This window comes from Cottoperca gobio, chromosome 11 (genome assembly GCF_900634415.1).
Source record: "Cottoperca gobio chromosome 11, fCotGob3.1, whole genome shotgun sequence".
Classification (NCBI taxonomy): Eukaryota; Metazoa; Chordata; class Actinopteri; order Perciformes; family Bovichtidae; genus Cottoperca; species Cottoperca gobio.
Window position 1 is genome coordinate 5112480 of NC_041365.1, and position 13037 is coordinate 5125516.

At 39.7% G+C, this 13037-nt stretch overlaps 2 protein-coding genes across 2 annotated transcripts; both read right to left on the minus strand.

The window, feature by feature from the left end:
- Positions 1–4529: 4529 nt before the first annotated feature.
- On the minus strand, positions 4530–5609 carry LOC115015585 (alpha-(1,3)-fucosyltransferase 9-like). The gene has a single exon (XM_029443041.1). The coding sequence runs from the start codon at positions 5607–5609 to the stop codon at positions 4530–4532; it is 1080 nt and encodes a 359-aa protein (XP_029298901.1).
- A 1776-nt stretch (positions 5610–7385) lies between these two features.
- Positions 7386–11878, minus strand: LOC115016030 (alpha-(1,3)-fucosyltransferase 9-like). Its single transcript, XM_029443698.1, has 3 exons — positions 11854–11878; positions 11413–11487; positions 7386–8358 (listed from the first exon to the last, which is right to left on the minus strand). Exons 1-3 carry the CDS (start codon positions 11876–11878, stop codon positions 7457–7459), a joined length of 1002 nt encoding a protein of 333 aa, XP_029299558.1. The 3' UTR covers positions 7386–7456.
- Positions 11879–13037: the final 1159 nt, after the last annotated feature.

Genomic DNA, 13037 nt, shown 5'->3' on the forward strand with positions numbered 1-13037 from the left:
CCCGCCCCGGGCATCTCTCCAGCTCCAGCAGGAGAGAAAAGGGTGAGAGAGGAGTCCGCGTCTCGGTGCTCCGAGGGCAGCTCTACTGCTTCATACCCGGCTGTCAAAGAGGAGGTTATCCGAACAAGTAGGTGCAAGTAAAGTAGAAAGGTTAACGTAAACTAAGCTGCAGGAGGGAAGCTGGTTCTCGTAAAGAGGGAGCGAAGTTCCTCCGCTTGCTTAAGTGCTATTGTGCCGCCTGGCGCTGTCCAAGGTACTTAAGCAACACTACACACACACACACACACACACACGCACACACACACGCACACACACACACACACACACACACACACACACACACACACACACACACACACACACACACACACACACACACACACGAATTCGCGCGATCCAGGACACATTCAAACACCATGATAGGTATAAAGCTGACAGTCCGCAGGTTCATTGAGCTGCTCAATACATGGACTTCATCACAGACTCTGGGTCTGTTGAATAAACATTGTGAGTAAGATCACCTTTCAACACCAATTCTTCTTTACATAAGACATAAAAAGGCATTCAGACGGGATAGAAAACAACAATCATATAAAATCAGATGAGACGGAGGATAAAAAACAAGCTTAATGGAATTCAATACAATAAACAGAAGAATGGAAATGCACAGTGCAGTATAGCGCAATGCAAGATATGGCCAAATAACCCAAAACTTGATTTGATAAAAGCAGTGCCCAACAGAAAAGCCTCAATGTTGAGAGTAGCTTTCTTTAATTTAAAGACTCCTGGAGAAGGAGGTATCCCAGCCTAAAAGCCTGACAGTTCAAGATATCATAATGTTAAGGGTTTCAGTGTATCCAGTATTTAAATAGTATTTGATATTAATTTGGGTAGTTTAATAATGTTTTTTTAATTCATAGACATAGTTCCATTATAAGTATTTACCATCATGCCAGAAACCAAGGAGACATCCTGATGTTTAATTGAGGGAATATTAGGTCTCGGCCTGTTCGTTAGATGTTTTGTGTTGTGTTTGTACTTCCTGTTTTATTTTGTTAATTACCTGTTCTCTGTTGTTTCTACTTCCTACCCCCAGGTGTTCCCAATCTGTTCGTTTAGTGTCCTCACCTGTGTCTCGTTCCCTCTCACTTCTTGGTGTGTATATACAGGACTGTCTCAGAAAATTAGAATATTGTGATAAAGTTCTTTATTTTCTGTAATGCAATTAAAAAAACAAAAATGTCATACATTCTGGATTCATTACAAATCAACTGAAATATTGCAAGCCTTTTATTATTTTAATATTGCTGATTATGGCATACAGCTTAAGAAAACTCAAATATCCTATCTCTAAATATTAGAATATCATGAAAAAGTATACTAGTAGGGTGTTCAACGAATCACTTGAATCGTCTAATTAACTGGAAACACCTGCAAGGGTTTCCTGAGCCTTGAAAAACACTCAGCTTGGTTCAGTAAACTAAATCACAAGTATGGGGAAGACTGCTGATCTGACTGCTGTCCAGAGGACCATCATTGACACCCTCCATCAGGAGGGTAAGACACAAAAAGAAATGTCTCAAAGAGCAAGCTGTTCACAGAGTGCAGTTTCAAAGCACATCCACAAAAAGTCTGTTGGAAGGGGGAAATGTGGCAGGAAACGCTGCACAACCAAGAGAGATGACTGCAGCCTTAACAGCATTGTGAAGAAGAGTCGCTTCCAGAATTTGGGGGAGCTTCAAAGACAGTGGACTGAAGCTGGAGTCCAGGTATCAAAAGCCACTGTTCACAGACATGTCCGGGAAATGGGCTACAATAGCCGTATTCCCATGGTCAAGCCACTTCTGAACTCAAGACAACGGAAGAAGCGTCTGACTTGGGCTATGGAAAAGAAGAACTGGACAGTTGCAGAGTGGTCCAAAGTCCTCTTTTCAGACGAAAGCAAGTTTTGTATTTCATTTGGAAGTCAAGGCGCCAGAGTCTGGAGAAAGGCTGGAGAGGAGCAAAATCCAAGTTGCTTGAAATCCAGTGTGAAGTTCCCACAGTCAGCGATGGTTTGGGGAGCCATGTCAGCTGCTGGTGTTGGTCCACTGTGTTTCATCAAGCCCAGAGTAAATGCAGCTGTGTACCAAGAGATTTTAGAGCACTACATGCTTTCGTCTGCTGAAAAGCTCTATGGAGATGAGGAATTCATTTTCCAGCATGATCTGGCACCTGCCCACAGTGCCAAAACCACCAGTAACTGGTGTACTGACCATGGCATTACTGTCCTCGATTGGCCTGCCAATTCCCCTGACCTGAACCCCATAGAGAATATGTGGGGTATTGTGAAGAAGAAGCTGAAAGACACCAGACCCAACAATGCTAATGAGCTAAAGGCCGCTATTGAAGCATCCTGGGCATCCATAACACCTCAGCAATGCTACAGGCTGATTGCCTCCATGCCATGCCGCATTGATGCAGTAATCCGTGCAAAAGGATTCCCAACCAAGTACTGAGTGCATTAATGGACATTTTCAAATGTTTGATTTTGTTTTGCTGTTATAAATCTTTTTTTTTTACTTGGTCTGAGGAACTATTCTAATTTTTTGAGATAGGATTTTTGAGTTTTCTTAAGCTGTAAGCCATAATCGGCAATATTAAAATAATAAAAGGCTTGCAATATTTCAGTTGATTTGTAATGAATCCAGAATGCATGACATTTTTGTTTTTTTAATTGCATTACAGAAAATAAAGAACTTTATCACAATATTCTAATTTTCTGAGACAGTCCTGTAGAGTGTGTTTTGTTTGTCTCTCGTTGCCAGGTCGTCTTCGTACTTCGATGTCAAGAGTTCCAGCATTAGTCCCGTCTTCCTGTTTCCCAAGCGTTTCATTCCCCGGCTTCCTCGACCTTGTTTCCGTGACTCTATTCTGCCCTTGCCTGATCCTTGTCTGCTGTGCTGTTACACTGAGTATCTCCCCGTGTACCAAACCTGTTTCTGTGACCCGACTCTGCTCCTGAATTACCCCTTGATACTCTGTATGATCAACTGTCAATGCGTGTACCATAGCAACTGCAAAGTTTTCAGTAAAGACTATTTCCATTCGACATTTATCTACCTCTGTGTCGTGCAATTGAGTCCCACCTCCCTTCTGTCTTGATCGTACCGTTACAGGGAATATATTTTGTAAATTGGCTCTTCTCTAATGAGGTGGTATCAAAAGGGTTCTGTTATAAAAAATACAAAACAAACTAACACACATTTTCTCTCTTACATCTAGTGGTAGCCATGCAGATATTTGGCTTTGGTTTCATTTTGCTCATGTTTTGCGATATGTTTCTGCCTCCACCCTAGTAATTCAATTACATTTATAGTTCTCACAGCTTTGGAAAAATTCAACAGCAACATCCTTTTCCTATTATCAGACACAATTTACAAGGAGTCTAAACTAACCGTTAAATCAAAAGCTGTTTAAAACTTTAAGATTTGACTTTCAACCAGTTTATTATCAGAAAAGTTGTGTGTTTGGTTGCAATGCATTTTGAGATAGCACATTGATACTATGTTGATCAATACAAATATTTAAAGATGTTGACTGTAAAATTACCTAAATTAGTGGCATATCCATACATGAACATTAAATCACTTCATTATGATTCTATGAAGTATACACAAACCAAAACTATTACATCTACAGAGTAAAATAATCAAAGTAACCTTGCCCTTATACAATTTATAAAACACATTATCAGTCAGCATCAAACATGTATACTCATTTGTGTAGACATTACATGAGTCACAACATAACCAGAGTATCAGCCCCTTTGTATTTATCAAACAAATCATGTCACCTGATATATTTGCATCCCCATCCATGATCTTCAGCTGCACAGTTAACCTTTTACCCACACACATAACAAATCTTAGCAAATATTGGACACATAGCATCTTTGTCTCCATCTCACCCAGTCCTTCTAGATAATCCGAACAATGCACAAGGTGACAGTAAAACGGATTAACTATGCATGAGAGACATTTGCTTCCTACACAAACACTGACAGTGCTGAGAAACTTAGTTTACATTACATTACAGTTCGTTTAACTGACGCTTTTGTTCACAGCGACTTACAATAAGTGCAAACAATCATGAGGATACAATTCCGAACAGCAAGAATCTTGCAAGTACATCAGCTTCAAGTAGGTGCAATCCTTTAAGTGCTGAACAATAGCTTAAAATAAGACAATCAAAAATGCAACATACAGAAACAATAGAATACAACCATTAGTTACAAATAAGCCAAATCAATATATATTTGGTGATTTTGATGATTTTATGTAAACTAAAAGATTAAGTGTTTCTTTATGGGTTGAGTAAATTCTCCTACTTTTCAACCAGTTATAACCGTGTTGGATTATCAAAATGATCCGGTGTTGAGCCAAAAGTCCAATTGTTTTTATAGATAATACAAAAGTATTTGTCTTTATCTTATGATTCAAATGTGTCTTTTTCAACCAGTTCAGAGGAGCAGTAAATCACTAACAGCATCACAGTAACAACCACTTGTACAGATCAGGTACGACTCGGTATATCTTGTTCATGCCCAGGTAATGACATGCCTGGCAGATAGCGTGTGCAAACCTAAGATTCTCCTGAACAGGATTGCGTCTGGCAGTATAGAATTGGCGCCAATCAAAGTATCTCATATAAGCCTTATTATCCTTTTCCAGCTTTAGCAGGAACTCAACCAGTTTTGCAGCATCAGGAAAGTCATTTACATGTATGAAGGAAGTACCTGGGGCAAAATCCTCATAGTTGTTTCTCGGTGGGCCCAGAACTATGGGCACAGATCCCGCCACAAGAGGTGCATTGAACGTTTCTGTAATGTAATCTTTGTGAATTGAATTCTCAAAGGAAAGGTAGAATTTGCAGGTGCTGATAGTCAGGAAATAGTTCTCACCATTCGAGAACTTGGCAGAGGAGCTGTTAAAGACATCAACCGTAGTGTGTTTAATAAGCTCTTTGTAGTATTTGTATCCCTCCAATGACTTTGTTTGGATGTCATTATCAACAATCCAACAAAGCAATCGTTCCTTCTTAGGTAGCACAAAATCTTCATCCTTGTCCTTCTTGAGAGTCAGTTTCCACTCAACGTTGATATCTGCATCCTTCCTGTAGCTCATGGTTAAATTAAAAAGGCCTTGAATGCCTTCTATCCTGCGTGTGTTGGTAGGCGACTCTGTGTTAAACCAGATCCACGTCTGAGATCGGGTTCTAGCTGAGGTGGGAAGGTTGGAGAGGTCATCATGGATAGCCTTGTGAAATACCAAAACTCCATGAGCTCTGGAGTAGAAAGATCTATCATCCGTGAGGTGGCAGCTGTCAATTTTGAAAAGCCTCTTACAGACTTTCAAATCAAACTTTTTGTTTTCAGGCCAGAACCACAGCAGCAGTACTGGCTTGTCCGTGCTGGAAGAATTAGCCTTCTTTGTCTTTGAATGAAACGGGGTAGGAGGACACTTGGGAGGAGGTAATGACTTACTGTACATCAAAACCAGAACTACGATTCCAGCCAGTATGAGAATCACTGTCACGCTGGCTCGTGAAATAAAAAAAAAGGAAGCCATATTCAACCTGCAAAGAAAGAAGAATCCTTTATCACAATGATTACCAACACATTCCCCCAGCAAAGTATCGGCAGTATGTCATTTTTGAATTGTCAAAGATGTTATCAGACAGAATTTAAAAGAAGTCAAAACTAACTGTTAAAACAAAATCAGTAAGTCATGCAAGAATTCCTAATATAAAGGTTGCATGCAAAACTATAAAACAGTATCAGCACATGTAGCATGAAAATGGAATTGCATGGTCCCATTATTCACAATTTAGTTGGGATCCAAATGAGCTTAATGCCTGCACTACAAAATGTCCCTCCACTACATAGTGTAAAGCAAGTGGGACATTTGGTCAAAATGCTTGCTAGTCCCTTTACGCTGAAGGTGAGTGTGTAGATATTCTGTAGGATCCAGACTGAAGCTGCACACGTCTGAAACTGAGCTCAATAAAACCTTCTGGATTTTCTCTCATCCTTCGTAGGTTAAATAGGTTAAAGGACATTTCACTGATGCTCCACCTCCAAACATTCACTTAACCAATACTGTTTCAGACTGGCCAAATAAAACTTTGAGATTTGACTTTCAACCAATTTATTATCATAAAAGTTGTGTGTGTTTGGTTACAATGCATTTTGAGATAGCACATTGATACTATGTTGATCAATACACATATTTAAAGATGTTGTTGACTGTAAAATTACCTAAATTAGTGGCATATCCATACATGAACATTAAATCACTTCATTATGATTCTATGAAGTATACACAAACCAAAACTATTACATCTACAGAGTAAAATAATCAAAGTAACCTTGCCCTTATACAATTTATAAAACACATTATCAGTCAGCATCAAACATGTATACTCATTTGTGTAGACATTACATGAGTCACAACATAACCAGAGTATCAGCCCCTTTGTATTTATCAAACAAATCATGTCACCTGATATATTTGCATCCCCATCCATGATCTTCAGCTGCACAGTTAACCTTTTACCCACACACATAACATAACAAATCTTAGCAAATATTGGACACACAGCATCTTTGTCTCCATCTCACCCAGTCCTTCTAGATAATCCGAACAATGCACAAGGTGACAGTAAAACGGATTAACTATGCATGAGAGACATTTGCTTCCTAAACAAACACTGACAGTGCTGAGAAACATAGTTTACATTACATTACAGTTTACAGCGACTTACAATAAGTGCAAACAATCATGAGGATACAATTCCGAACAGCAAGAATATTGCAAGTACATCAGCTTCAAGTAGGTGCAATCCTTTAAGTGCTGAACAATAGCTCCACATCATTTCACCCTTTATCCACTTCTCAAATAAGGTTCTTATTTGTCTGCTAAATTATACCCAAATAATAATATGACATATTCTAATGAGTTTTACATTTTTAGGAAATCAGTAATTGGCTTTCTTAGTGATTAGATGAGAAGATTGTTACTACTTCCTGTTTGTAGCTACAGCAAGCAGCCGGTTAGCTTAGCTTAGCTTAAACACTAGAAACAGGGGGAAACAGCTAGCCTGGTTCTGTCTAAAGTTAACAAAATCCACATACCAGCACTTATAAAGCTCACAAATTAACACCTTATATCTTGTTTATTTGTCTTTAAAATACAGAAGTGTTAAAACAGGGTTATGTGCTTGACTGTTACCATTTATAACCAGGCTCGCCGTTTCTCACTGTTTCCAGTCTTTATGCAAAGCAAAGCTAAGCTAACCTGTTGCTGGGTGTAGAGAGAAAATAAATTGTGTAATTGTGGGCCGAATATTGAAGTATATTGTATTTATTGTGCATGTGTGTGAACCACTATCAAAGTCGACGTTGTCATTGATATTTTCATGGAAAGTACCATTTATAAAGGTCATTAACTACATGGTAATCCTTGTCTCTTGAAATGTGGTCACAGGCGAGACAGACAGGCTGAATGAATTCATTGTGTGTGGACAGGAGATGAGGGGTGACTGTGAAGAACTTCTTCCACTCAAAGTAACGTTTGTACGCCTCGTCCGTCATGTTCAGCAGAAACCCTGCCAGTGACTTAGCATCAGGGAAATCGTTTATGTGAATGAAGGCGTCAGAGGGAATGAGCTGCTCGTAGTTTTCTCTTGGCGGACCCAAAACTACAGGGACCGTCCCTGCCACGAGAGGACCGTTAACCTTCTCTGTGATGTAGTCTCTGTGGACCGAGTTCTCAAATGAGAGGTAAAACTTACAGCTAGCAATGGTTGAGTAATAGTCATCATAGCTCAACATGTGCCCTGTATGGGCTATACCAAAGAGGTGGATCTCAATGTGTTTAGACAGTTCATTATAGTATCTTTCTCTCACAGCTGTTCCAGTTGATGGGCTTTTGTTACTGACAATCCAGCACACCAGTTTGTCTTTCTTGGGCAAAACAAAGTCATAATTGAGTTCTGTCTTCCTGATAGTAAGCTCGTTCCTCGCCGTGATGTCAGCGTCTCTTCTGTAGCTCAGTGTTAAGTTAAACAGGTTTTCCAGACCCCGTGTTCTTCCCGTGTTTGTCGGGGATTCAACGTGGTACCAAATCCACTTCTGAAAAGCTGGACGTGGACCCTGCGGCAAGCTTCGCAATTGTATGTTTTTATGGTAGAAAATGACTCCCTGTGCTTTGTTTAAGAAGGATCTGTCAGCTGTCAGAATACAGCTATCAATGTTGTAGTAGGTAAAGCACGAGTTTAAATTAAACTTCACACCGATAGGCCAGTACCACAGCAGGACTATGGGCTTTTCATGTGGCTTTTCATTTATGACTTCATCATTTTCCTCAATGTATAATGCAGATGTATTTTGGCAAAAAGGAGATGAAGTCTCAAAACCCAAAAAGAATACAACAACAGAGCAGATAAGGCCGAGAGCAGCTACATTTGTAAAGAACACTGTTTTCTTGGAAGCTGGTGTCAACATCTGTGGAAGCAATAAAAGAAGAAATTAACAACTACGTTAGAAAATCTGTTTCTTTGACAAACAGTTTAAACAAGCTATATGCAAAATCTTCTGGGGAAAAGATAACTACAGCTCCCAAGGTCCATTTCTAATGCGTAAACCAGTTCACTTTTAATTTCTGGATTAATTCAGCACAAATTCACTCTACATTTGCTTTATGCAAATGTAGAGTCATTGTTTCTGGCTATTCCTGCTCTGAACGTACCCTTCCCTTGATCCCTTGAGAGCAGCTCGTAAAGGTCACTCTTATACTTTGCTGTACACTAAATAGAAGTTAGTCGCTTGATAAATGTGATTTTTCACAAACAGCAAAGAGCCCTTTGAAAACTTAAAGTAATCGTAGCATCTTCTCTCCATATGGAGACATTGCACCTTAAATAAACCTCCCCACTGACAGCATGCCTTTCACAGATCTCTCTAAAAAGAGCTAAACATTCAATACTCCCACATACGGTAGGTTCCTCTCATCCTTTCTTAAATAAAATCAAAGCATTTGAACTGAGCCTGTAGCAAACACATCCCAATACACATACATCAGAAGATTCAGGCTTTCTAGGTATGTGTGTGTGTGCGTGTGCGTGTGTGTATGTGCGCATGTAGAGGTTTTTGTCTGATCAATGATCAATCGACTCAGTGTAAAAGCGGCAACCGCAGGATACAAAATCATCGAGTGTGTTACAATAAGCTTTACTATTTCTGGGGTGTGTTTACATTCGGAGTTCCAGTTCCAGGATTCTTAAAGCAGCTGAAACTATAGAAATAGAATCGGAGTAGAACGGACATTCCCATTTATAGTAAATCAACGTAGCAGAGCGGCTGACATTTTAATGTGTACCGTTGCTATACTTTTCGTACCACAGCAGGACTATGGGCTTTTCATTCATGCCTTGATAATTTTCCTCATTGGCGAATGTAGATGTAGTAAACCCAGAATACGTACAACAACAGAGCAGGTAAGGCCGAGAGCAGCTATATTTGCTAAGAACAATGTTTTCTTGGAAGCTGGTGTCAACATCTGTGGAAGCGATACAATTAACAACTATGTTTCTTTGACAAAACATATAATAAAGCTACAGGGTCGTAACATTATAAAATGTTTTGCCCCGTGACATTTGTGAGTTCAACCAGAACAATTGTGGGTTGTCGGTTTGGTCAAAGATTTTCTAAAAGTAAAGATAATACATTCCAGTCTCTGGTTTTGTCTCTCTCTGAAATTAAATATCCAATGTTAAAAAAAACAACCAAGAATTTCAAGTTGTAACTATGTATCTATGTGGTGGACAGGGCTTATCAAACAATCAATTATAACAATCAATATGTATCTAAAATTATCTATATGAAATATAATTATTTGTAAGTAACGTGCAGAACAGCAGCTGTATATTATAATGCAGTCCATATTCTCATCCCATTAAGATTATCGCCACTAAATAAATCATTTTGTTCTCACCTTTCCTGTTACGGTGGGGTAAAGGAGGACCCAAACGCAGTCGATAATTATAACAAAGAGCGAGCTTTAATATAGCAAAGCTGAATCCAAAATACAGGAACAGGTAAGATGACACGAAAACACAAACCAGGAAGACATGAGCGATCACGAGGGAAACATTTCAATATTGACATTTGGATAACGACTTGAGCCCATTATTCTATTATTCTTTCTCCCGTATGTATGATCAAGTTATGATCATGTTAGACCAGTTTTACTCAACACCTCTCTGAGGACTGATTTTAAACTACATTAGGTTTTGCTAAGTGTACCAAGTAAACTGACAACTGAGTGTGCATCACTGTAGGTGAAATGCCCTGACATACAGCATTTACTTCCCTAGATTAGGTATGTAAAAGGTTTCAACAGCAAAGCGTTCTTTGTTGAGCTGCTGGGGGCAAACTATGGCAACGAGTTTCTCATGTTTCCATATATATGATTTCAAAGAGCATGCAATGACTGCTGGATTAGACTGTGAGAATCTGTCAGCGAGCTACTTTGTTCATGTGTCTATTGACGCAAAAACTTTATGGCCTCCTATTGTCTCTCATTGAGGCCTGTAGAAGGATTTTCTATGCTCCATATTTGTTGATGTCAAACAGCCAATCCATAATTCAAATCCTCTGATCCCCTGATGTTGCTCAGGTCATGACTGTCACAGTCTTGCACTTTGGTTTCCTGTTTTATTTTGAAGTTTCACTCCCCCTTGTGTCATGTCTTGTTTTACTTCCTGTCCTTGTGTCTTTCTCCCCAGCTGTGTCTCGTTCCCCTCATTAGTTTCTGTGTATATATCCCTGTCTTGTTCTTTGTGGGATTGTCTTTCATGTTACCTGCCCGCTACCACCTGCCCGCTACCACCTGCCCGCTACCACCTGCCCGCTACCTGCCCGCTACCTGCCCGCTACCTGCCCGCTACCTGCCCGCTACCTGCCCGTTCGGTTTGTGTTTCTTCAGTTTTATTTGTTACTTTGTATTTTCTGATTCAGCTTTGTTTATTAAAGGCTCACTTTTTGTTAAAACCTTGTCTCTTTCCTGCAATTGGGTCCTCTTCTGTACCATAACTTGACATAACTGTGACAATGACACAACAAGGCATCTACAATGAGGTAGCAAGATGAAGAGGTGATTGATGTAAGAGGTGTCAGGCTTGATGGATATTTAGGAATGGAAGAACAAGCAGAACCGGCTGTAGCGAGCTTAGGTGAACATGATCCTTTTGATGTACTGTAAACATGTCTAACCATAACAAATCCAATGAAAAGACCAAAGCCAACAATGTGTGTTAATCTGTCTTGTAATACATCCCTACCCTGACTCTGGTTCTCCGCCCCAAGGTCACTTGTTCTGTCATGGAAGAAGTCCGTCCTCCGGGCCAGAGGTGAAGGCTGGACCTCTCTCACAAACACTTTTAAATCTACAAAACTATTGAAGTATCTTATGGATCAAACTCAGAGTACAAAGCCGGATACGCACTGAAGATAAAAGAATGTACACCCCATTCTTATACTTTTTCTTTGTCCTGATGCCAAGTTGAGACCATAAATTTAAGAGGCGTTTCTGTCACATCTGCATAAACTGCCACCTGTACATCTCTTATCAACCGGTTGACAGGGCACCCAACTTCACAGCCTTGTACTATTTCCTTCTACATCTCTTTTTAGTAGGACGAGGGGGGGGGGGGGGCTGTTTCCCCCTCAGACTTGTGTGTGCACTTTCTGACGCTCTCCCCATCCCGTATGAATCTTAGTTGTTCAATTCCGCTGCTCTTGGCTTGTAATACCAGCTCCTTCCTCCAGGACACTCATGATTAAGAAACACATGAACACAGAAACACAGTTTGCATTTTGCGTATCTCTCAGGAGCAAACGATCTTGCTGTGGGTAAATTGCGGCTCTGTACGGACATAAACTCAGTAATAAATGTAGTCTGCGTTTCATATGATGTGTAAAATATATCAGCATTCACCGTTTAAATCGCATATGAACTAAATGCTTGTAGAATCCGTATTTGTATTTGTTTTGTTGATTTTAATATGTGAACGAGTGATTAAAAAGGTCACATAAAGCTCATTATTAGGCTGTCATTTGTAATATATTGTTGGAGTGGTAAGCAGGCTTATTGTTTTTGGATATTTGGGGAGTCAGGTGGTCCGTGAGTGATTTTTATTGGTTAAGTGATCCTTGGTCTGAAAAAGTTTGAGAAACCCGTCTAAGACCCGTGACATCAATTATAACAATAAATATGTTTCTAAAATGATCTATATGAAATATAATTATTTGTAAGTAACGTGCAGAACAGCAGCTGTATATTATAATGCAGTCCATTAAGATTATCGCCACTAAATAAATCATTTTGTTCTCACCTTTCCTGTTACGGTGGGGTAAAGGAGGACCCAAACGCAGTCGATGATTATAACAAAGAGCGAGCTTTAATATAGCAAAGCTGAATCCAAAATACAGGAACAGGTAAGATGACACGAAAACACAAACCAGGAAGACATGAGCGATCACGAGGGAAACATTTCAATATTGACATTTGGATAACGACTTGAAAAAACATTCACGCAGTAAATATGTGCCTGTTGCTGATGACTGCTTTGGTGACGTTTTATTATTCTTTCTTATTTTATTTGTTCAATGAATTTAATCAATGAATTTGATTAGCTTACTTAATTTATAAGCTTATTTTATCAATAGCTTATTTATTCTTACTTAGATTTGAGTTTGTTTGTCTCGTTGCTTTGTGGAGTTCTTTATCTTGTCTTCCACTTGACTCTCCTGGATGACTCAGATGCGCAGCCGCAGAGCTGCTGCAACCCGATTCCCTCCTTGTCCCGGCTTTCAGGAAACACAAACGTTGATTTCTGGGTGCAGCTGCCTGTACTTCCTGTTTTCCCTCACAAATCAGCCCCAGCACCAAGACCTTTAGGCTGCCGTTCACCATTTTTTCAGACCTTCTCAGAGA

Excerpts from the sequence above, each read along its gene's own strand:
- LOC115015585 (XM_029443041.1), bottom strand. The coding sequence starts at position 5,609 with ATGGCTTCCTTTTTTTTTATTTCACGAGCCAGCGTGACAGTGATTCTC.
- LOC115016030 (XM_029443698.1), bottom strand. The coding sequence starts at position 11,878 with ATGAGTGTCCTGGAGGAAGGAGCTG. Across the intron at positions 11,488-11,853 it reads TGTCCTGGAGGAAGGAGCTG|ATTTAAAAGTGTTTGTGAGA; the intron begins GTATTACAAGCC and ends ATAGTTTTGTAG. Across the intron at positions 8,359-11,412 it reads CTTCTTCCATGACAGAACAA|TCCTGCTGTGGTACTGGCCT; the intron begins GTGACCTTGGGG and ends AAAAGCCCATAG.